We start from the raw sequence: 26,313 nt of genomic DNA, 5'->3' as shown, positions 1-26,313 counted from the left end.
GAGGCATCGAACGGGAATCACACCGTCCCTGTGAACGCCAAGGCCGGCGACTCTGACAACAGCGACCCGCTGAACTCAGTCATGGCGATGGTGTGGAAGAGGCGGGGCTGAAGATGAGGTAGATTTCCACCCGGCCTTTCGTAACTCAGACCCAACACTGACAGCTGCTGTTATTGGCTGAGGAGCCAGTCGGTCACATGAGAACTCACACACTGATTAGTTATTATGAACGTCAGTCAGTCAATCGGGGACAGGAAGCCAATTGTAAGAGGTGGGATTAACATATACTGGGATTAACAAATCCCAGTATTTGTTAAACCAAATTGAGAGAAATGTAACTTTTTATTTTGTGATGCATCAGTCTTCTAGTGACATTATTAAGAATAAAAGGGTGCAGGCCGTGATTTATACCGTGAGGAAGGCGGTGATTTGTATGGCTATTAATATTAGAAGGGATATTAAACTTGGAAATGTTTGGGGTATCATTTAGAAAGTGGGGGCTTTGTTGGGATCATTATATCTCAGCATTGATTAATGAGGGCAAAATTATTGTTACTGAAACAGAGAAGGTTGTGTTGCTGACTGGGTCATTTGCGGAGATTCATAATCAGGATAATCTAATTGAAGAGGTGAAATGATGTAGGGATGTGTTTCTAAGTGTTGGAAATCAGCTGTAGCAATGATAGTATCACTGATGTTGGGTTTTTTTTGTTGGAATTTAAGAACTCTATTTGTAATGCAGGTCAGGCGTCCCCAGGAAAGGTAGAAATATGTAATTGTCAGTGTATGTAATTCTTTCTGAGAAAATATTAATCTTTTGAATCGTGTTTGGAGGTCAGGACATCCATTTCCTCAGGGAAAATGGACGCAGTAGTGCCTATTCTAAAACCTGGGATATCCTTCTATTTATGGGCTTATATTATTAACGTCTCATTTATGTAAACGGAAGGTATGGTATCGAGCACTTAAGTTATATTTTGGAAAAGAGAGGTGATATCGTGTTTTATTAGAGTGGATTTTGGAAGGGTTGAGTGACATTAGATTCGGTTTTAGGTTTGGAAGATAATATTAGGAAAGCACAGTTAAATAAAGATGTTGTAATAACAGTATTTTTTGATACTGAAGATGGAAAAGATATATCATGAAAGGAAGGAATTCTGACTTAATTATGAAAATTAGGAATGGGGAGATTGTATAATTTATCTGAGTTATTTATTTGGACGGTCTGTGCAGGTACAGGTGGGCTCGTTATGTTTGTGTTTCTATGAGACAGAGAATGGGACACCACAAGACTGTATTTGTAGCCCTTCATTATTTAATATTATGATTAATGATATTTTCTCTGAGATGGGTACTCTGGTTTGTAAATTACTATATGCAGATGATGTAGCTTTATTATTAAATACCTCTTGCACCCAGGGCATGCCCTTTTCTCACTGTTACCACCAGGTAGGAGATAGAGAAGCCTGAAGACACACACTCATCGATTCAGGAACACCTTCTTCCCCTCTGCCATCCGATTCCTGAATAGACTTCGTAGCATTGGACACAACCTCACTTTTTTAACATGCAGTATTTCTGTTTGTGCAGATTTTCTAATAATCTATTCAATATACATAATAGATTACTTGTTTATTTATGTTAATACTTTTTATTTGATTTGTTAATTCTTTTCACTCTCTCTGCTATATTATGTATTGCATTGAACTGCTGTTGCTAAGTTAACAAATTTCACATCACATGCTGGTGATAATAAGCCTGATTCTGATTCTGAGTAATAGATTAGAGGTAGTAATTTAAATTTTACAGTAAATAGGATGCATTTACAACTAATACGATTGAACAATAGGCAAATATCAGAATAAGAATCAGAACCCTTTATTATCGCCAAGTATGAGGACACACACATACAGGGAATTTGATGCCGGTTTCTCTGAGCTCTCTCTGTACAGAATTAAAAGCAAACAAAACAATAGTGCAAATAATCATAAACCATATACAATGAGGTCCGCCTCATTTAGTGTACAGGTGGACATGATTTATAATGACTAAAGTTCAAGTGTTCATAAGACTGATGGCATACGGAAAGAAACTGTTCTTGTACCTATTTGTCCTGGCATACGGTGATTTAAAGCGCCTACCAGAAGGAAGGAGTTGGAACAGGTGATGTCCAGGGTGTGATGGGTCTACAATAATGTTACTTGCTCGTTTCCTGACTCTAGATGCGTTTAAGTCCAGGATCGAGGGCAGTTTCACACCAATAATCCTTTCTGCAGCCCTGACGGTTCTTTGGAGTCTATTCTTGTCTTGATTAGTAGCTGATCCAAAACAGACAGTGATGGAATAACAGAGAACAGACTGGATTATTTCTGAATAGAATTGAATCAGCAGCCTCTGAGGCAGGTTGTACTTCCTGATTTGACGTAGGAAATACAACCTCTGCTGAGCCTTTTTGATAAGAGTGTGCGCATTGCGTGTCCACTTCAGATCCTGGGAGATTGTGACACCCAGAAATCTGAAGGTCTCCACAGCAGACACAATACTGTTGAGTATAGTGAGTGGGGGGAGTATTGGGGGGCTCCTCCTGAAGTCCACTGTCATCTCCACAGTCTTGAGCATATTTAGCTCCAGATTGTTCTGACCACACCAGAGGGTCAGTCGTTCCACCTTCCGTCTGTATGCAGACTCATCACCGTCTAGGATAAGGCCAATGACAGTTGTGTCGTCTGCAAACTTCAGGAGTTTAACAGATGGATCCTGTGACGTGCAGTCATTGGTGTAAAGGGAGAAGAGCAGTGGGGAGAGCACACATCCCTAGGGGACATCTGTACTGATTGTCCGGGTGCTAGAGATGATGCTCCCCAGCCTCACATACTGCACCCTGTCAGTCAGGAAGCTTGTGATCCACTGACAGACGGCGGGGGAGACATTAAGCTGGGTGAGTTTGGAGTGCAAGATTTCTGGGACAATGCTGTTAAACACCGAGCTGAAGACGACAAACAGGATCCTCACAGAAGTTACTGGGTTGTCGAGGTGTTTTAGTATGTAATGCATCCCAAATATTTGAGGTTTTGAGCTTTCAGTCACTAAAACAAGTTACTTGTTTTACAAGCTGGATTAAAAGCCTTGCATTTGATTTGAAATTATATGTTTAAACTCTTGAGGAAGTGTAAGTGGTAAGATGTCCAGATATGTCTATGGATAATAAGCTGACATGGAAGCACCATTTCAGTAAAATAATTGACAAATGTAAAGGAGCATTAAATCTCCTCAGGCATCTATGTGGGTATTCTTGGATGCAACACAAGAATCTTTGTTGACCATTTTTATGTGTTTAATTCAATCTGTTCTTGATTATGTCTGTGAAGCTTATGCATCAGCTTCATCTTCAACTTTAGAATGTTTGGGTATGATACCAGCACAGCCTTTATGATTGTGTTATGGTGCAGCAAGGTCACCACCAGTTTCGGCTTTACTGATTGAAGTGGGAAAATTGCCCTGACAATCATAGAGGTTGAAGTTGATGTTGACACACTGGATTAACTTGTGGGGGCAAAGATATTAACATCCTGTTAAAGGTGTGCCTGAGGATGGTTGGGAACATCACAAGTAGGTTTTTTTTAGTTTTGTGTGGCCGTTTCTTATCGTGCTGGAAATTGGTCCTTGCAAACTTTTAATTTGTTCAGAATATTTTTCGGTTTTGATTAGCCTTAAAATAGGTCATTCACATCGTAGTTCAGGTTTACTGTTAGAAACTCATCAAACAGTATTTCATATCCAAAGTTTGGTTTATATGTCTGCAAATTATGGGTCCTGCAAATCGCACTGTTGAGTGAAATGATTGGGTTGACTGTTTAGCAAAAAAAACTGTTAAACGATCGACTGTGGATATGGACCTTACTCGTAGCAAATCAAAAGCTAAGGTGTTGGTTGGGTTAAGAATTAGGGCCTTATGGCAAGATTTGTAGGATAATGGACGTAAGGACAGACACCGTTACGGAATACATAAACCTGTTGGGTTTATAGAAGAAGGGCTTAAAACAGGAAGGGAAGGAAAGATATTGACACGACTTAGAACTGCCCACACTATGCTTAATTATACCTTTTATCTAGTTGGAAAACTTCATTCTGTGTCGTATTCATTTTGTCATTATGAAACAGTTAAACATATACTATACAGTGTGAAGCATATAAGGCTGAAAAAAATGCAATCTTTGGGGAGTAGATATTCAAGGAGTTTGACAAAATCAGGTTGGTGTCCGATCTCAAGAGCGGACTTTGTTGAATGCCTACTAGTCGGCTTTTTATAGCAGCTTGTGTTTGGGCCTACTCGGGGAAAGTCCTTCTTCGATTGGGTGTTGTGAAATAACCCTGATCTTACTCTGGTGCTTAAAGTAAAGGAACCCTAAGGAGGCAGTGATCATAATGTAATTGAATTCTTACATTTTGAGAGGAAGGGGCCTATGTCACATGTATCAGTCTCGCAATGGAATAAGGGGAATTACAGAAGTATAAGAGAAGAGTTCCCCCAGGTGAATTGGAGGAGGATACTGCGGGGATAATAGCTGGACAGAGATGGATTATGTATCTGAGAATAGTTAACAAGACACAGCAGAGATATGTCCTACCGAAGAAGTTCTCAAATGGCAAGGGTAGGAATGCGTGGCTGAGAAGGGAAGTTTAAGGACTGCATAAATCCTAAGGAAATAGCATATAATGTGGCAAAAGGTAGTGATATGTTGGATTATTGGGATGCTGTTAGAATGCAACTAAAGGCAACTAATAAAATGTTAAGAATGGTAAAGATGAAATATGAGGGCAAACTAGCCAATAATATAAATTAGGATACTAAAATTTTAGTTTTCAGTTACAGGAAGAGTGAAAGGGAGATAAGAGTTGATATTGGACTACTGGAAAATGACGCTGGTGAAGTAGTAATGGGGGACAAAGAAATGGCAGATGAACTTAATTAACAATCTTAATTGTATTTTCTAGGTAGCACCGCCCCCACTTCACCCACTTGATCTGTCCCATTGCGGGTGGACTTTAGGACCCGGGGGAGTTGAGGACCCTCCGCCCGCCGCTGCTGAATCTCCAGTGTTTCTGTTCTGTTGTCGGACATGGTGAACGAGTTAAAATTAACGGATCTATAATTCTCATCTCGCGTTTATTTCGCTCTGCGCACATTTATATTTACAGGGACTTTACACCTGATGCCGGTCCCGGAGCCCGAACCGTTTACAGACCCGGAGTGGAACCGGAGCAGAGTCTCAGCCATTTGTTTTCATCCCCTGTCCGGAAGAAGGGATAAAGTTTCCCTGTGAATTTATTCCCAGTGAAGGTGTGGAGATGGGACTTGGTCTCCGCGTTGTAAAATGAAACTGTCCCAGATTCGTAACTGAGATAAACTTCCACCCTCCTAGGGATGGGACCGGCAGGGAGACGGGACTCAGGGGAGGGGGAAACACCGAACACATTATTATCCCGATGTAACACGTCATAATCCCGCCTAATGACCCAGAATCCAGTCTCTGGACTTAGTTTGACCCATCTCTTCGTCTCCACAGTCTCTGCGGCGACTCCCAGACACCAGCGCCGAATCCCCGCCACATCCACCTCCCAGTAATGTCTCCCCGATGTGAATCCCTTCGATCCCAGCACGGAAGGCCAGTTTGTGAATCTCTTCCCGGTGTCAGGGAGATCCCTTCGGGTCCGGGTTAATCTCACACTCTTCCGATCCACAGAAACCTCGAGCCACAGATTTGCCGTTTCCACATCCAGAGTGACAGAGACTGGGGGTACAAGCAGAGAATTAGAGAATCCCGGGGGGGGGGGGGACTCGAGGAGCGCGGTCCCGGGGATTTGGGGAAGACTCGGACAATGCGGCCCCGGGATCGAGGGAAACTCGGGCAGCGCAGCACCGGGGACCGGGGGAGGGGAGGCTTGGGCAGCGAAGCCCCGGCACATTTGGAAAGGCCGCTGGGCCTCAGGTGCGGTCGGGTGACCAACACAAACCTTTCCTGCGGTTTGACCCGACGATCGCTGATGGACAACTAATCTCTCCAAAAGGGTTTTCAGCTGGACGGAGAGCAGAGATTTCCCGATCAGACAGACAGAAAATGCTGGAGAAACCGAGCGGGTTATGCAGCATGTGTGGAGAGAGATCGACAGTCTGCGTTTCAGGTCGGTATTTTCCTTCAAGTACAGAAACAAATGGGGATATAGACAGCAGAAACGAACGTGGGAAAGGGGTGGATTAAGATGGGAAGGGGGTGAGTGAATGGATTTAAACAGGAGGCTCACAGAGACCCTTCGGCCCAACCTGTCCGTGCCGATCAACTTGCTTTAAAGAGCTAGTCCCATATGCTCACAATTCCTTTCACTTTTCCTATCCATGTCGCTGCCAGGATCTGTTTTGAAATGTTCTCCCTGTACCCATCTCTACAGTTGATCAAGGGCCCGCTGTAAACAGAGATAACCCTCTTCGCTGTCCACTATACCATGAATTTTTGTGTCACCCACAAACCTACTAACTATGTCACCTACACTACCACCCAGATCATTAATATGAACGACAAACAACCGCAGCCCAGCACCGACCTCTTCAGGTCACAGGCCTCCAGTCCTCTGTGTTTAAGAGACATTGGGGTAGCCACTTAAGTAAGCAAGGCACAGAAGGAGACTGACCTAATGCCAGCCAATGGGATGAATTTAGATGGGTAAATAGGTCAGCATAGAGTGATGGGTCGAAGGGCTCATTTCTTTGTTGCACGACGATGACTCTGTGAACTGAATGGCCAAGAACCCCCAAACCCCCTCCACCCCCCAACGGGTGCTGAGAATCCCAAACAGACAGTGACCCTTGATCTTTGACTCCTCACAGCGGAAATATCCTCCATGGATCCTCCCTGTTGAGCCCTGAATTATTATTTTTTTTGTTTCCCTCTTATTCTTCTGAACAGGGAACATAGAACAGTATAGCTCAGGAACTGACCCTTCATTCAATGTTAATATTCATTTGTGAGTGTAAGTGTGAAGTGGGGGAGTGTGAAGGTTCAAGACAGTAAAGGAGGTGATAATGGGAACCAGCGGGGAGAGATCAATGGCAGGTTGAACCAGAACCAGGTGTGGGAGGGGTGCAAAGCCTGTGGGTGAACTGTGTGTGTAGACGTAACGAGAAAGTGGATGGGGACAAAGATGGAGAAGAGGATTCCTTTGATCTCTTTCTCACAATCCCATCACCCACAGCCCCTATTTAGGACAGGGAAAGAATTTACAGGGACCGTTAAGCACCACAGGTTCTGGTGCAGAGTTTCAGCCCGAACCGTCAACAATTTTTCCATAGATGCTTCCTGGCCTGCTGAATTCCTCCAGCATTTTGTCTGTGTGGCTCCACTTTAAGTATACTCAATTATTGGGGCTCCACACCTTCCTGTGGCAGATTCACTTATCCTGCGGCTAAAGAAATTCCTTTTCATCTCTGTTCTAAATGGACATTCTCTAGTAGGAGGCTGTGCCTTCTTTTCTTGACTCACCCACGATAAGAAACATCCACCCAGCATCAACTCTCTCCAGATAGGTTTCAGATAGATCAGGCTGAGACCCCTCATCAAGACCTGTTGCTTGGATTAGCCGAAGTTGATTAGTAAACTTCTTGATTTGTCAGGGCGTCAACATTTATGGGGAAAAAGCGGGAGAATAGGATTGAGTGGGATAATAAATCAGCCATTCTTCTAAACTCCCATAAGTACAGGCCCAGAACCATCAAATACTGTTCGTGTGTTAACTCTTTCATTCCCGGAATAATTCTGGTGAACCTCCTGGATCATTTCCAATGCCAGAAAATCTTTTCTGATATAAGGATTCCAAATCTGCTCTCAATACTCCGTGTGGTCTGACCAATGCCTTATAAAGCCTATGAATTGGATCTTTTCTCTTGTATTCTAATCCTCTCGATATGAAAGCTAACATTGAGCTTGCCGATCTTACCACTGATTCAAACTGCAAGTTAACATTCAGGGAATCCTACACAAGGACACCCATGTCACTTTGCACTACCGATTTTTGAATTTCCTCGATGTTTACAAAATCATCTATGCCTTTATTCCTTCTATCAAATTGCATGCATGACTTCCCTACTCGATAATCCATCTGTCACTTCCCCATTTCCTGATCTGTCTCTGTCCTTCCCCAGATTCCGAGCTTCTACTGCAATACTTTCCCCTTCTTCTATCTTCATATCATCTGCAAGCTTGGCCACAACGGCAACAATTCTGTCATCAAATTCATTCTTTGTCTATCATGGCTTTGTGTTCCTCGAACAATTCCAACAGATTTGTCAGTCAAGATTTCCCCTTAAGGGAAGGTATGCTGTCATTGCCCTATCTTATCATGTGCCTCCATGTACCCAAAAGTTCATCCTTAATACTGGACTCCAACATCTTCCCAAGCACACCACATCCAGACTAACACTCCTATAATTTTATTTCTCCATCTGCTCTCCCTTCTTAAAGAGTGAAGTGACCTTTCCCATTTCCAGTCGCCCTGAATGACCAAGTATCTAGTAATTCTTGAAAGGTCATTACTAATGCCCCCATATTCTCTTCAGCTAACTCTTTCGGTACATTGTGGTGTAGTCCATCTGGTCCAGGCACCTTCAGACCTTCGATCTTCCCACACACTCTCTCCTTAGTAGTACAATCAACACGCATTTCTGTCCCCTGACACTCTCACATTTCTGACATACATCTAGTATCAGTCATAGTGAGGATTAACACAAAATATTAAATAAGTACCTCTCCCATGTCTTTAGCTCACATTTCTCCTCTCCAATGTCATTTTTAGGGGTCCAATATCTACTCTCGCCTCTCTTTTATTCTTTACATTTGTGTATCCACTTGAGTATTGTTGACAAGCTTTCCCTCATATCTCATTTTCTCTCTTTATGGCTTTGGAATTGCCTTCTGTTGATTATCAAAATCTTTCTGATACTCCAACACCCTGCTACTTTTTGCTCTATTGTATGCCTTTTGCTCTTTTGCTTTTATGCTGTCTTTGACTTCCCTTGTCAAACACGGTTACATCATCCTCCCTTTAAAATTCTTCTTCATCTTTCGGATTTATCTACCCAAATTGCTGCTGGAACTCCACTCTTTGTTGTTCTGCAATTATCCCTGCTCGTGTCCCCTTCCCATCTACTTTGGTCAGCTCCTCCCTCATGCCTCTGTAACTAACTTACACCACTCTGATACTCATACATCTGACTTTATCTCCCTCTCAAACTCTGGGGTGAATTCTATCATTTTATGATCATTGCTTCCTAAAGGTTCTTTTACCTTAATCTCCCAAATCATATCTGGTTCATTATACAAATCCCACTCGAGAATTGCCTTTCTCCCATTGGGCTCAACCACAAGCGGTTCTAAATAGCCAACTCGGAGGCATTATACAAATTTCCTCTTTTGGGATGCAGCACCAACATAATTTTCCCAATCCACCTGCATGTTGAAATCCCACATTTCGACCATCACCTTGCCCTTTTTTCCATCTCCTGGTGTAGTTTGTATCTATTTCAATCCTGGCTTCTATTTGGAGGCCTGTATATAATTGCTATCATTGTCTTTTTACCCTTGCACTTTCTTACCGCTACCCACATTGACTTGACATCTTCCAAACCTATGTCACCTCTCTCTAAGGATTTCATTTATTTTGTTTACCAACAGACCCTCCCTATCGTGGAGCGGGTGCTACTTGGGGGGGCGGGGGTTAAACTAAATTTGCAGGGGACGGGGATCCAGAATGTGAGAGAGGATAGCGAGAGGAAGAATAAAGGACAGGTGCGGACTACACAGTTCCGGAATATTAAGTGTGTAGTAGAGAAAGGTGAGGCGGAACAAGTGATAAGTAGGACACATGTACAGAGGAATGGTCTGACAGAACATGGAGTTAAATGTGTTGAAAGAATAAGTAAATTTAGGAAGGACAACAAAATTCTAGTGGCATATAGCCCGATGGGATTTCGGGGAGCTGGGTTATGCACAATAGGCAGCGATTCAAACAGACAGAGGAGAAATGGGCTAACAATTCTATATCTGAATGCACGGTGTCAGAAATAAAGCGAATGATCTTGAAGCCCAGGTGCGAATGGGTAACTATGATGTTGCTGGGATAATGGAGACATGGCTGCAGGGAGATCAGACGTGGGAAATGAATGTACAAGGGTATAGGTGCTATCGTAAGGACAGAAATGTGGGCAGAGGGGGTGGGGTGGCCCTGTTGGTGGGGAATGAGATTCAGTCCTTTGCAAGGGAGGACATAGGGTCAGGAGAAGTAGAGTATGTGTAGATAGAACTGAGGAACAGTAAGGGCAAAAGGACCCAAATGGGTGTTGTCTACAGGCCACCGAACAGGAGCATGGATATTGGGTGCAAGTTGAATAGGGAGTTAACATTGGCATGTTGCAAAGGTAATTTCGCAGTAGTTATGGGGGATTTCAACATGCAGGTGAACTGGGAGAATCAGGTTGGTGCTGGACCACAGGATAGGGAGTTTGTAGAGTGCCTACGGGATGCATTCCTGGAACAGCTTGTACGAGAGCCGACCAGGGACAAGACTATTCTGGATTTAGTGTTATGTAATGAACAGGATTTGATAAGCGATCTTACAGTAAAGGAGCCATTAGGAGGTAGTGATCATAATATGATAAGTTTTTATCTGCAAATTGAGAAGGATAAGGGCGGCTCGGAGGTGTCAGTGTTGCAGTTGAACAGGGGAAATTATGGAGCCATGAGGGAGGAGCTGGCCAATGTTGACTGGACGGATAGCCTAGCAGAAAAGACAGTGGAACAGCAATGGCAGGTATTCTTGGGAATAATGCACAAGGTGCAAAATCAGTTCATTCCCCAGAGAAGGAAGGATTCAAAGGGGGGAGAGGGGCCACAGTGGTTGACAAAGGAAGTCAGAGATTGCATAGCATTAAAAAAAGGAAGTATGACAGAGTTAAGGTGAGTGGGAGGACAGATGATTGAGAAGTTTTTAAGGAACAACAGAACTTAATTAAAAAGGCAATACAGGGAGAAAAAATGAGGTACGAACGCAAGCTAGCCAGGAATATAAAGGAAGATAGCAAACGTTTTTTTAGGTATGTGAAGAGAAAGAAGATAGTTAAGAACAATGTTGGGCCCTTGCAGAATGAATTGTGCGAAATTGTTATGGGAAACAGAGAAATGGCAGAAGAATTTAATGAGTACTTTAGGTCTGTTTTCACTAAGGAAGTCACTACCAATCTCCCAGATGTATGGGTGGTCCAAGGACATAAGGTAACAGAGGGAATGAAACAGATTGACATTAGGAAGGAAACGGTGATGAGAAGACTGATGGCACTGAAGGCTGACAAATCTCCAGGTCCAGGAGGTCTGCATCCTCGGGTACTAAAGGAGGTGGCCCTGGAAATTGCGGATGCATTGGTAATCATTTTCCAATGTTCCTTAGATTCAGGATCAGTTCCTGAGGATTGGAGAATGGCTAATGTTATCCCACTTTTTAAGAAAGGAGGGAGGGAGAAAACAGAGAACTATCGACTGTCACCCTGACATCGGTGGTGAGGAAGATGCGAGAGTCCATTATTAAGGATGTAATAGTGGCATATCCAGATAGCTGTGATAGGATCGGGCCGAGCCAGCATGGATTTACCAAGGGTAAATCATGCTTGACTAATCTGTTGGAGTTTTTCGAGGATGTAACCAGGAAGTTGGACGGCGGAGATCCAGTAGATGTAGTGTACCTCAATTTTCAGAAGGCATTTGATAAGGTCCCACATAGGAGATTGGTGGGTAAAATCAAAGCTCAGGGCATCGGGGGTAAGACATTGACATGGATAGAAAACTGGTTGGCAGCTAGAAAGCAAAGGGTATTGGTGAATGGGTGTTTCTCGGAATGGCAGGTGGTGACTAGAGGGGTGCCACAGGGCTCGGTATTGGGACGACTGCTGTTTACGATTTACGTCAACGATTTAGATGAAGGCATTGAGAATAACATTAGCAAATTTGCTGATGATACTAAGTTGGGTGTCATTGTGACATGTGATGAGGCTGTTAGGAGAATTCAGGGTGACTTGGATAGGCTGGGTGAGTGGGCAGATACTTGGCAGATGACGATTAATGTGAATAAGTGTGAGGTTACCCACTTTGGGAGTAAGAACAGGAAGGCAGATTATTATCTGAACGGTGTAGAGTTAGGTAAGGGAGAAATACAACGAGATCTAGGAGTCCTTGTTCATCAGTCACTGAAGGTGAATGAGCAAGTGCAGCAGGCAGTGAAGAAGGCTAATGGAATGTTGGCCTTTATTACAAAGGGAATTGAGTACAAGAGCAAGGAAATCCTCTTGGATTTGTACAGAGCCCTGGTGAGACCACAACTGGGGTATTCTGTACAGTTTTGGTCTCCAGGGTTAAGGAAAGATATCCTGGCTGTAGAGGAAGTGCAGCGTAGATTCACGAGGTTAATTCCTGGGATGTCTGGACTGTCTTTCGCAGAGAAGTTAGAGAGACTGGGCTTGTACACGCTGGAATTAAGAAGATTGATAGGGGATCTGATTGAAACACATAAGATTATTAAGGCATTGGACAAGATAGAGGCAGGAGAAATGTTCCAGATGCTGGGAGAGTCCTGTATCAGAGTGCTTGGTTTGAGAATAAGGGGTAGGTCATTTAGGACAGATTTAAGGAAAAACTTCTTCTCCCAGAGAGTTGTAGGGGTCTGGAATACACTGCCTCGGAAGGTAGTGGAGGCCAATTCTCTGGATGCTTTAAAGAAGGAGCTAGATAGGTATCTTGTGGATAGGGGAATCAAGGGATATGAGGACAAGGCAGGAACCGGGTATTGATAGTAGATGATCAGCCATGATCTCAAAATGGCGGTGCAGGCTCAAAGGGCCGAATGGTCTACTTCTGCACCTGTTGTCTATTGTCTATTATCTCCTCTGCCTACCTGCTTGACCTTTGAATACAATGTGTATCCTTGGATATTAGGCCAGGATATTAGCCACAACTCTGTGATGCCAACAACGTTATACCTGCCAATCTCTACCTGTGCTACAACATCATCGACCTTATTCCATATGCAGGTGCATTCAAATATAACACCTTTAGTCCTTTATACATCAGCCTTTTCGACACTGTCCAAATGAACTTAATCAAGGTCTTTAATATGGACCACACATGGGATATTGTCTGCTTTTCCGGTTCCCCGAATATGGGGAAACATAGAAACATAGAAAACATATGGCCCACAAAGCTGAGCCGAACATGTCCCTACCGTAGAACTACCTAGGCTTTACCCATTTTCTAAACTCCATGTAGCCATTCAGTAATCTCTTAAAAGGCCCTGTCATTTCCGCCTGCACCACCGCTGCCGGCAGCCCATTTGCTGCATAAAAAACTTACCCCCTGACATCTCCTCTGTACCTACTTCCAAGCACCTTAAAACTATGCCCTCTCGAGCTAGCCATTTCAGCCCCGGGGAAAAGCCTTCGACTATCCACACGATCAATGCCTCTCATCCTCCTTCGCTCCAAACAGAAAAGGCCGAGTTCACTCAACCTATTCTCATAAGGCATGCTCCTCAATCCATGCAACATCCTTGTAAATCTCCTCTGCAAACTTTCTATGGTTTCCACATCCTTCCTGTAGTGAGGTGACCAGAATTGAGCGCAGTACTCCAAGTAGGGTATGGTCAAGGTGCTATATAGCTACAGCATTACCTCTCGGCTCTTAAACTCAATCCCACGATTGATGAAGACCAATGCACCATATGCCTTTTTAACCACAGAGTCAACCTGCGTAGGATGTCATTACACTGGACAGGAAGGTTCAGAAGGATGTTACCAGGACTGGGGGGGCTTGGGTTCAAAGCAGAGAGTGGATAAGCTTGGGTTATTCAGCTGTAGTGCAGGTTGTTCAGGTATGGCCCTCTTATTGAGGTAAATAAATTCATAAGGTGCTTAAATAAAGTTTATTTCCCCAAGAAATGGGAATACAGAACCAGAGGGCTCAGATAGAAAATGAGACGGGATTTTTTTTTTATGAGTAGTCTATGGGGTAACTTTTTCATAGGGAGGTGGGTAAATGGAATTTGCCGTCAGACGCTGTAGAAACAGGTAAAAATAAAATATTTTAAAATAACTTTAGGCAAATACTTAGATAGGAAACGGTTAGAGGGATATGGGGCAAACACACACAAATGGAACATACTCAAGAAGACAGTCTGGCAGATTGATGAAGTAGGTCATCATCCGTCAAACCCTTTTAAGATCATCCTCCTGAGGAATCTCACCCTGGAGTCATTCTGTGTACTGTTGATGTGACGTCACATCAGAGGGCAGCTCAGTGCCACAGAACGGACAGACTGGGTAAGGACGGCAGATTTCATTCCTAAATGGAAATTTCTGCCTAATTCTGTGGCCGCGTGCCACACTCAGATAAACTGGTAGTATATCCGGATGTGTGTATGGTAAATGGTGATTATGGTAAATATACTTGGGTGTGGCACATTGAAGGAGAGTGCGCACATTGAAGAATTTGTATGTTACCGTGTGTCATCACATGTCTGGCGTGTGTTAACACGTGATTGTGTTCTTTAAATAAATAAATGACTGTCTCTGAAGAGAATAGTTTCCAGGTTACTGAGGGAAACAATAACGTACATTGCGGAGTCTCTGACTCCAATCTGCCAATCCTTCTTGTGTATGTGTGAGGAGCTTTGCCAGGCCGGTTATGCTGTGTGTACTTCTCTTGAGATGCAATCTTGACTCATGTCAATACTTGCGGGTGTGTCCGAGCTCAGTCTCACAAAGCTTCAAAGTAGTGGTCTGATAGCAATAAGACACAGGAATCTAAGATCCAAATATACAACATCCACTGCATCCTCTTTATCTATCTATTTTGTAATTTCCTCAAAGAATCTCAACAGGTTTGTCAATGATGATATTCCCTTATCGAAGCCATGCTGACTTGTCGTATCTTGTCCAGTGTCTCCAAGTATTCCATAACCTCATACTTAACAATTGACACTGACTTCTTCCCAACCACAGAGGTGCGGCTAACTGGTCTATAATTTCCTTTCGGCTGCCTTCCTCCTTACTTAAAGAGTAAAGTGACATTTGCGATTTTCCAATGCACTGGCACCACACCAAGAGTCCAATGCTTTTTGAAAGATCATTTGAAATGCCTCCACAATGTCTACCACACCCTCTTTCAGAACCCTAGGGTGCAGTTCATCGGGTCAGGGTGACTTATGTACCTTTAAGTCTTTCTGCCTTTTGAGCACCTTCTCCCTTGCAACAGTAACTGCACACACTTCTCTTCCCACGCACCCTTCAACAACTGGCACAGTGCTAGTGTCTTCCACAGTGCAAAATGATGCACTATACTCATTTAGTTCATCTGCCATCTCTTTATCCCCCGTTATTATATATCCGGCCTCATTTTCTCGCAGGCCTATATCCATTCTCATTTATTTTTTTAAACAGTACTTGAAAAACAATTTGATACTGTTTGCTAACTAGTTTTACAAAGACAAGTGTGTAAAATCGGCCGGAAGGATCTTTGGAGACCCGAATCACTCCAGCCACAAACTGTGCCAGTTGCTAACATCTGGGATACGATACTGCATCATAAAAACCAGGAGCAAAAAAGGCTCCGGGGACAGCTTCTTCAACCAGGCCATCAGACTGCTTAACTCGTGCTTAGGCAACTGTATTTCCATGTTATATTGACCAGCATGTTATGTAATGTAAAGATTTTTAATCTTCATGTATATGAAGGATGTAAGTAATAAAATCAATTCAATTCAAATCGATTTCTTGTTTATTTTTCCCATCTTAATCATTCTTTTAGTTCCTCTCTGTCGGTATTTAACAGCTTCCCAATCTTCTGTCTACCTTCTAATTTTTGCTCAGTTGTATGTCCTCTCTTTTGCCTGTATATTAACCTGACTTCTCTTGTCAGCACGGTTTTACTATTTTGCCATTTGAATATTTATTTATTGAATATATCTATCCTTCACCTTTCTCATTTTCCCAGAAACTGAAACCATTTCTGCTCTGCTGTTATACCTGCCAGCATCTCCTTCCAATTTGCTTTGGCCAGTTCCTCTCTCAGATCACTGTAATTTATTTTACTCCTCTGAAATACTAGAATGTCAGACTTGACTTTCTCCTTATCAAATTTCAAGTTGAACTCAGTAATGTTGTGAGCACTGCTTCCTAAGGTTTCCTTTAACTAATCTCCTTTGGTTCTAAACATAACATCCAGTCCAGTAGAGTTGTTTCCCTATTAGGCTCAACGACAAACTGCTCTAGAAAGCTGTCACATTGCATTCAACAAATTCACTCTCTTGAGATCCTTTACCAACCTAATTTTTCCAATTGACCTGCATGCTGAAATCTCCCATGATTATCATAACATTGTCCTTTTCATCAGCCTTTTCTATTTCCAGTTGTAATCTGTGGGCTACAACCCACCTATCGTTGGGAGGCCTGTATATGAGTGACATCAGTGCCATTTTTACTTTTCCTGTTTATTACATCAACCCACAAGGATTCAACATCTTCGAATCCTATGTCACATCTTGCTACTGATTTATCAACAGAGCCACGCCGCCCCTCTGCCTACCTTCCTTCCTATACCACCGATGCATTCTGTAATATGAAATTTCAGTTCCCAACTACAACCATCCTTCAGCCACGATTCCGTGATGACCACAATATCATGCCTGAAAATCTGTAATAGTGCAACAAGATCATCCACCTTATTTCTTACACTCTGTGTATTGAGATATAACACTTTGTGTACTGTATCTGCTACCCTTTCTATTTCTGCATCTCTAATGCACTGATACACTGCTAGCTACAATTTTCTCCTCGCATCTGTCCACCCTATCTGAGAGTCTGACTGCACGCTATCGTTGCATTTTTACCATCAGTCCTATCCCTTCACATCAGTTCCAACCCCACCCCCTCACCAACAACTACATCAAACCACTCTGTGAGAATATTGTTCTTTCCCAGGTTCAGGTGCAACCCATCACTTTTGAACAGGTCATACTTCCTCCAGAAGAGATATCAATGATCCAAGAACCTGAAGCCCTGCCTCCTGAACCAACTTCTCAGATTCACGCATTAATCTGCCAAGTTTTCCTGTTTCTACCCTCACCAGCACGTGACACAGGCAGCCATCCAGAAACTACAGTACCGCAGGTACTGTTTCTGAGTTTTCTACCAAGATATCTGAATTCTATTTTCAGGACCTCTTTTCATTTACTTCCAATGTCCTTGGTCCCAAATTGTACCAAGATACTGGCTCTTCTCCCTCCCTCTCTAAAATGCTGCAGAAATGAGCCGGAACGTCCCTGGCCTTGGCACCTCGGAGGCAACATACCATTCAGGTGTCCCTTTCACGTCCAAAGATTCTCCTGTCTATTCCCCGAACGATTGAGTCCTCTATCACTACGGCTCCCTTCTTCTCCCTCTAATAACAGTGAGAGTTGCCGATCCAGAAGTGAGAAGACCTGCATCAATCAGAGTCTGCAGTCACAAAGGACTTGCGTATATTCGTGACAATCCCGGTCACCACACTGATACCCGCTTTTACTCCCTACAATATCATGAAATATGTATTAATTTCCAAGCTCCTGTGGTATGATTCAAACTAGTGTTTTGGCGTGTTAGTGCAGTGTGCCTGGGATCAGGACACAGTGGTTCAACTTCCAGTCCTTTGTATTGATTGTATTGTGACCCTGTGCTGGTGTGTTCAGGGGTCTGACATCTCCAGCTGACCATGTGATAGTGATGCCTTCCCGTCAGTGGGGTTGATAAACATCAGTTCCCCTTCAGCCTATTATTACAGTCAATCTTTGCCTCAAATTATAACTTAGTTCTGTCTCATAAGCAAGAAAAAATGCATATTTGTAAGTTTTACCTCGCTTAATAGCATCAAGTGTTTCTCTCAGCACTGCGTTCGACAAATAGAGGTGATTGAATTTTTCAACTGGCAGGGCCTCATCGGTCACTGACAATTCCTGGACATCTTCACTGGTTCTATAAGTATTAAACTGCTGGTGATAAACTGGAAATTTGAAGTATTTTACAAATCCATACAGGGTTTCAGTAAAGAGCATGTCCTACCTCCTGTTCCGACGAGCTTCCTCCTGAAATAAGTAAAAACAAATCTGATTAGATTTCAACTTACTGTCCACATCCTGAATTTCATCCAAATCATTACAAGATGCTGAAAATTCCCACTGCCACAGTCACAAACACACACCAGCAATACAGAACCACAGGGTAAATTACAGGGAAAGTTTCTAAAAGTTAGACCATTACTCAGAGGATGAAATTTACAGGAAAGACAGGACAGGTTGTGCATTTTCATCAGTATAAGGCGTCAGAATGATCAAATGGAACAATTTAAGATTAGTCATAGATTTGATTGTGCAAAGGTGGAAAAAATTACTTCATTATGTCTAACATGAGAGGGCTTCGTTTTAAGGTGTTTGAAATTAGTACAGGGGAGATTTCAGGGTACGTTTTTTTTGGAATGGGTGAAATGAGCTACCGGCAAAGGAGGTGGAGGTAGATGTAACAGGGTCTTTCAAGAGACTCCTACATAGGTACATGGTGCTTCGAAAAATAGAGGGCCATGGCTAACTCGAGGTAATTTCTAAAGTAGATATTCGTCACAGCATTGTGAGCCGAAGACACTGTATGCTGTATGTTTTTTTTTGTTTCTGTGTTTCTATTTATGGGGAGACATTCAATCAAAGATAAAATTCAGTGAAGAGCAAGTGGAATTCACTGCCATAGGAGTGGTTGTAATGGAATAACAGAGACCGAATGTAGTGGGGAAACAGCATAAACACGTGAGAGACCAGGGAGTTCGGGGCACTGTTGCTTGGTGTGATGAATAGGTGGGAGGAGGCTTGTGCAGAAGGGAAACTAACAGGAGAAGATGAACTGAATGGCCTGCTCATGACGGATAATGGGACACAATCCCATGTAAAACTTATCCGAAAAAGTAGACACAGTGAAAGTTTCCGTAATTTAATGGAAGCCGCATATGTAGGATAAGTCTGATGCGATGGTCACATTCTTTATTCTCACTGATTGACAGAGAGCCCTCACACCCACCGCACCAGACACACTCGGAGCTTGTGACTGGAACTGGGTGTTAATGTGAGTTTTAGAGGATATTTAACGTGGTAATTAAGTTCATAATCAGCAGCTCTGTGTTCTGATCAGAGTAAATCACTTCAGAGAAGATTGCATTCTGTTCTGGGATGTACAGAAGTTGTGGACGTCCAGTTCTGGGACAACAGCAACCTTGAATAGTTGCATGAATTGTCAGGTGAGAAACAGTTTACTGCCATTTGTAAATGCTATGTGTAGGAGCAACGTATCTGTTTACTGTCTGCATTGTGTTGCGTGCTTATTACGATAACCAGTCACGTGAGTGGGTACAGGGTAAAAGTGAAGGGTATAAGTTACGTTTTCGTAATTTGTTCTGGGCAGTTCTGAGCCTGGGACTGGTAGATGCCACATCTTTTGTTGCCCGATTCGTTGCAGTTCAATTTACGATTGATTATGGTGAAATTTCATTGCTTAAATATCGTATGTTGCCGTTAAAGGATCGAATATCTGTCTCCGACACTTTAGAATGTCATTAGTTGAGTGATTGGAGGTGCGTCATGCAAGGAAAACATTATGTGCGAGGTTACCACCAGCGGCAATTGATTTGGTAGGATTGGCCGCTGTGTTGTGTTTATTTCAAATATACCACTGTTCATTCAGTTCAATTTGACAGAAACAAATTGAAATGTAATCCCTCACCTTGAGAAACATCACTCCGTCTTTTTGATCCATCTGTTCCTTTAACTTAATGATTTCCTCCTGAATAAACCTTATATTCTCTTGAATCTTAAGAAGATTTTTTTCCATTGGATTTAGAATCCACGCCTCTTCCTTCCTGAGATCCCAGAGTAAGCTCTGCTCTTTCTCAGAGATAATCTGGCGCAGTTCAGAAAACTGGGATGTGATGTGGATCTGAACTCTGTGTGACTGTTCCTGAAAGGTGAAGGATAGTTTACTGTAATGCTGTGTTGTATTTCCTTAAGATATTACAGAGATCATTCAGTCCATTAGAGTCCATACTATTTCTGAGACATTCCCGTCAACCCCATTCCCGCACGTTTTCCTGAAACATATTCTCCCTTATTGACCCATTGACTCCCATCTGATTTACAAACAGCATCTTTCACCTTCACAGGGCTAATTGTAATTAACCATTCATCCAGCATGTCCTTGCAATGTGTCTGAAACTGTCGTGGTCACAGGGAGAACATGCAAATTCCAAAAAGACTGCAACAGGGTTCAGGATTGAACCCAGGTCACTGGAGCTGTGATACTCTGCAATTCTGTATTAAAGGGAGCAAAACTATACAGTAATATCAGAAATTCCGCTCAGTGAGCCTCACCCGAACTCTGGAAATCTTCTCTTTCTGTTGCTGCTCCTTTTCCTGGAAGTCTGATTTCTTTTTTGTGAGAGAGTCTAAGGAAGATTTTATCTGATCCTGGAAGTCAGAGAGTGAAGGAAATAGAAACAAAGATGCAACAAAAGAAACAAGTGATCAAACCCAATTATCACACAAAATGCCGGAGGAACTCGATGAGTCAGGCAGCATCTATACAGGGGAAATAAACAGTCGGTGTTCCCGGATGAGGCCCTTCATCAGGACTGGGAAGTAATGGGGCAGAAGGCAGAATAAAAAGGTTGGGAGTGAGACCCAGCTAACAGGGGACGGGTGAGACAACGTGAGGGGGAACGTGGGAGAGGGTGATGAAGTGAGAAGCTGAGAGGGGACAGGTGGAAGAGGGAAAGAGCTGAAGGAGGATTCTGATACGATAGCACAATTGACCATGGAAGAAACTGGAGGAATTGGGTCTGTTTGGGGCCCTGAATGGTGACGAGGTAGGAGGTGTAGGAGTCAGGAGTGGAACTTGCCCCGCATATAGGTGTCATTCCTAGGAGGGAGATCAGTGGGGAGGAGCGAGTGGATAAGGGCGATACAGTACGGGGAGAGATTCTTACAAAGAGCGGCTAGTTGTGGGGCGTGGAGGTGAGCTGTGCGAACGATAGATGGTACAATCCCTTTGGAGATGGCGGAAGTTGCAGAGAGTGATGTGTTCGATTTGGAGGCTCGTTTGATCGTATGTAGGACAAAAGAAGGGAGGGTGAGTATCAAGTTAACATTATTTTTTACCATGTAGATTTTAACAGCTTCTTTAATCGGCATGAAGCGGTGCTCTCTGTGTTCCTGCGCATCTCTACAGATCAGACAGATCAGTGTCTTGTCCGTTTCACAAAACAGCTTCAGTTCTTCCTCATGTTCCTCGCAGTGATGTTTACTTTCCTTCCTTTTCGGATTCAGGTTTAGATTTCGAGCTCTTTCAGCCAGATTTGCTAAGGCCCGATTAACCCTGAGGGTGCGATCAGCAAACACTTCTCTACATTCCGGGCACGAATTTCTCTCCTCCCTTTCCCAACACCGTGTGATACAAGAGCGACAGAAGTTGTGCCCACACTCCAGTAGAACCGGATCGGTGAAGAAATCCAGGCAGACGGGACAAATTAGCTCCTCGGTCCAATTCTCCACCGGTCCTTTCGACGCCATGTTAACTCCCAGCACTTCCTGGTTCAGAATGCTTTCACTTTCGGGGAGCTGCTGATCCCCTGCAGTACCGCGATTATCCACTACACGCGCTGCAGTCTTGGGGAATGAGCATTATGTTGCTGTCCATGGGAAGGAATTGTGGTATCAATTTCAGGGACAGATCAGAAACAGATTAAGCAGGTCGGAACAGAAATTGAAACTCAGCCTTGGACTGCACAACCCCGGCTACAAAAGTGGGAAGATCGGACATGGGGTAGCAACCCATCCCGTAAAATCACAGTGTGATAGAAACATCAACTGAATCTTCAAAGGCCTCATTCCTGCGATCGGAAGGACCTTCCCCTGGAAGTCTATTGAAGTCGTGTGGTGAAAGCAGAGGCCACAGAGCCGATCAACCCTAGAAGAGCTGCTGTTGGTGGCGTGTGTCCCAGTAGGTGTGATCGTCTAAAGAAGAAGCAGAACATAATTGAAGGCGGAGAGAAGAGCCTGGTCCAGTCTGAGGCAGGACTGAAAGGGGCAAGTTCTGCAAAGAAAGGCACAAGAAGCTGCAGATGCTGAAATCTCGAGTAAGAAAAGCGATGCCTGTGGAACTGAGCGGGTCAGGCAACATCTGTGGAGAGAAATGTACAATCGACTTTCCTGGTCGAGATCCTTCAATTGGGAATGTCGATTCTCCATTTCCCTCCACAGATGCTGCCTGACCCGGTGAGTTCCTCCAGCAGCTCGTTTTTATTTTTCTCGAGGTCTGAATAGAGTCTGGGTGGGTCGTTAAACGGTAGTTAAGTAAGGATTTGAGGCCACTATTAAATTAGTTCATGCCATGAAACTGGAATTGTGGAGCGAGTATTGTACTGTGAGGAGACATATGCAGTGGTGATGACCGAACTGTGGCGGCAGGAAAAAGCACAAGACTGGGCATTGTACATCACTGGGTGGATAACATTATTATTTTCGTTGAAGCCCTGATTTCAACGGCCTTTCGTGAAGAAATTTCCTGACTTCGCCCATGTCCGTCCCGGGTCCAATGGAAAGCCCGATTCCATCAGACTGGACAGCCCACAAGCTGCTATTTTTATCAGAATAAACATTATGCACCATAAAAATATTGACAATGATAAACCGTGCAGCGCCTTTAGACAATGAATTTAGATTCATTGTCTATAGGGTATCTAGTGTTCTTTTACATTCGTTAAACCATGTGGTGTTTCACTACTACAGTAATTGAGAGGATTCCTCAGCCAACTCGGCAACTCGCACAGTAGCAGAGGATCCCTATAGTTCCAATGGTGTCCCTGCAGTCTGCAATGTGCCAGTCGGCGGCATTCCTGTGCGACAGAGGGTCCCAACTGTTTTTTTTATACCATGGACCAATGCCATGGTTTATAACATTAACCGTGGACCGCAGGTTGTGAACCCTTGCTCTGCGGGCATCTCAATGTGATATCAGACCAACAAATTTCAGGCATCTTTAACCGAGTTGATGATCTTCCAGCAGCACTTGGTGTCCGTTTTCCTGTGCGTCCTGGGAACAACCCGAGGATCAGTGATCCTTCTGTCACGCAGCTGCTGTGGCACAGGCCCTTGCATCTTTCTTCACATATCTTCGCTAGCCCACAGTCCGCAAAGAGGTGAGTGACCGTCTCGTCTCCACTGCATTAATCTCGGGGCAGCGAGCTGTGCGTGTGATCTCCGGGCACGCAGCATGGATCAGACTGAGAGAGCCCCAGTCGCCGCCAGCCATATAAAGGCTGGGTGGCTGTTGGTGAATCAGAATCAGATTTATTATCACCGGCATGTGACATGAATTTGTTTAACTTAGCAGCAGTATTTCAATGCAATGCATAATCTAGCAGGGGAAAAATAAATAAAATAAGAATAATAATAAATAAACAAGTACAGTATTACAATTACAATATACATTGAAAAGATTCTAAAAAACGTGAGAAACAGAAATTCTGTATATTAAAAATAGTGAGGCGGTGTTCAAAGATTCAATGTCCATTTAGAAATCGGATGCCAGCGGGGAAGAAGCTCTTCCTGAACCGATGAGTGTGTGTCTTCAGGCTTCTGTATCCCGTACCTGATGGTAACAGTGAGAAAAGGGCATGGCCTGGGTGCCAGAGGTCCTTAATAATGGACGCTGCCTTTCTGAGACAGCGCCCTCGAAGATCTGATGGTGGTCTGGACCGTCTGCTCAGTGAAGCACCCCACTGTGTCCATCTAGTCCATGTCCAACAGTAACTGCAGGATATTCAATACTGACCACTCTTCTTGTAGTCCAAGCGGCAAGTCTGGAACAAGTTTCATTACCACTATGTTCACATCGAGAGAGCGATGAAGAGCCAGTTCTTCTCCATCTTGATGAGCTTTCATAGGGTATTGTATTTGGTCCAGTTCATCACTGGTGGAGTCCTCACAACCACTGAGCACATCTACTTGAAACGCTGTTGTAGCAAAGCAACATCCATCATCAGAGAAGCTCACCAAGCAGGCCAAGCTATTTTCTCGCTGCTGCAATCAGGTAAAAGGTATAAGAGAGTCAGGCTTAGCACCAACAGTTTCAAGAACAGTTAGTACCCTCAACCACCGGACTCCAGAACAATACAGGATAAATATATGGACGTGCCCATCCATCCAGATACTCCGACACCCACTGGTCGCACTGGGCCTCTCTTGGAGCTAGAGAAGTACGGAACAAACACGGTCTCACAGGATATTGACAGGGTTGGGGCAGGAATGATGTTTCATCCGGCTGGGGTGTGGAGCAAGGCGTCACGGACTCAAAACCCCAGCTCACCTCAGTAGGACTGAAATGTAGAGCACTTTACTCACCGAGACTGCAGTGAATACTTGGGATTTTCTCTGCAACGTTTCTACATTTAAAATACATTATTCAGGGTTTCAGTAATGATGGGTACGCTGCAGGAAAGTGGCACTCAGGTAAAAGGTCAGTCATATTCTGCGTGAAGGGCAGTATCAGCGCGAGGGGCCGAATGGCCACGCCTGCTCGTCTCTTCTTTTCTGAAGCACGAGATGACCTTTGTCCCTTGTTCTCGCTTGGTCTTCAGCTTATCAGATTGCAAAGGGGAGCAGCCAGAGCTGCACAGATCCATCGGCAGCCGCTACGGGTATTTCATATTCTCGTTATTTATTGTTATTTATTTATATTTGCATTTGCCGAGTTTGTTGTCTTCTTCACTCTGGTTCAGCTTTCACTGATTCAGTTATACTTACTGTTTATAGATTTTCTGAACATGTCGGCAGGAAAATGAATCCCGGGATTGTATGACGTGACTTACCTGTACTTTGATAATTAAATTTACTTTGAACTTTGAATTTCGAGTAACTTCCATTGATTCTAAGAACAGACTGAGACTGACATCTCCAGCTACCGACAGCAACACGTCCTCAGACACACTCAGAGCAGGTCAGCGAGTACTGCTGGGAGAAATATGCTCTCCTTGGCTGAGGAGTGTCAGTGGGCGGGACACTGAACGTTCAGAGCTGTCCGGACTTTGGAACCGGGAGCGAGTGGACTCGGAGAGAGGCTGGAGATTGGGAGCGGCACTTCGGCTAAAGCTGCAACATTTTCCGATGGCGCAGGTGAGGAGACTGACAGAGATTCCGTGAGATGCCTCAAATTTTACCGCCGTGCATCGGGGCTTCTCGTCCAGATCTTCCTCCCAGACCCGTCCCTTGGTCCTGGGAGACGGGAGATGCCCCGCAGCGGCTGCCGATGGATCTCCGGAGATCTCACCGCTCCCTTGAGTAATCCGAAAAGATGAAGGCCAAGGCACAACGGGGCGCAAAGGTAAACCCGTGCTTACGAAACTCAGAAACAGGAAGATGTGTGACCTTCGGCCCCTCGCGCCTGTTCTATCCTTCACTCAGAACATGGCTGATCTTTGACCGCAGGTCGACTTTTATGCAACGTTCCCAGCATTACTGAGCCTTTAAATTTGACTTTTGAATTGAACAAAAATCTCGTCATGTCAGTCCTGCTGTGATGACCTTGGATTTTGAATCTATGAGCCCTGGATCGTCACCCCGGTCAGGAAAAGATGATTCCAGCCCATACTCTCTGAGAATGTGAATGTCTCTGTCAGATCAACTTGCTATTTCTCTAATTTTGAGAAAGCGTAATCTCACCGAGGGCACTACCTCACCCCCAAATAAATCTGGGAAACTTATTTTCATTCCCTTCAACCTACAGGCTGACTCCAGGAGGGAGACCAGACCTGTGCACAAATTTACATCTCCTCTTCAGAGGAGATTTTTATTCTTATATTCAAACCTTCCTTCCCATTCAATGTTCTTTATTTAATATAAACTCAGTGAACAGATTCAACACACTTCAGACATGAACTTTTCATGTTTTATTGTTTTACAACATTGAATCAGAGCGGACTTATTCTGGTTATTTTTGACACTGATCAACAGAAAAATAGACTCGCACGTGTCAAATTGAAAACGGTTCTCTGCAAAGTGATCTAAATTAAGTACAAATATAAAACACAGCATGATTGATTGCATAAGTACTCAACCCCTTCATGTCAGTATTCTACATCATGGAATATTATGCCACGTCTT

The 26,313-nt window shown here is 43.7% G+C and overlaps 1 protein-coding gene across 1 annotated transcript; it reads right to left on the bottom strand.

Moving 5' to 3' along the window:
• Window positions 1-1,856: 1,856 nt before the first annotated feature.
• On the bottom strand, window positions 1,857-21,723 carry LOC140731913 (zinc-binding protein A33-like). The gene is made up of 6 exons (XM_073053891.1): window positions 21,313-21,723; window positions 20,527-20,622; window positions 19,883-20,116; window positions 18,182-18,204; window positions 17,976-18,094; window positions 1,857-5,792 (listed from the first exon to the last, which is right to left on the bottom strand). Exons 1-6 carry the CDS (start codon window positions 21,721-21,723, stop codon window positions 5,239-5,241), a joined length of 1,437 nt encoding a protein of 478 aa, XP_072909992.1. The 3' UTR covers window positions 1,857-5,238.
• Window positions 21,724-26,313: the final 4,590 nt, after the last annotated feature.

This window comes from Hemitrygon akajei, chromosome 8 (genome assembly GCF_048418815.1).
Source record: "Hemitrygon akajei chromosome 8, sHemAka1.3, whole genome shotgun sequence".
NCBI lineage: Eukaryota > Metazoa > Chordata > Chondrichthyes > Myliobatiformes > Dasyatidae > Hemitrygon > Hemitrygon akajei.
This window is presented reverse-complemented; position numbering and strand designations above follow the sequence as displayed.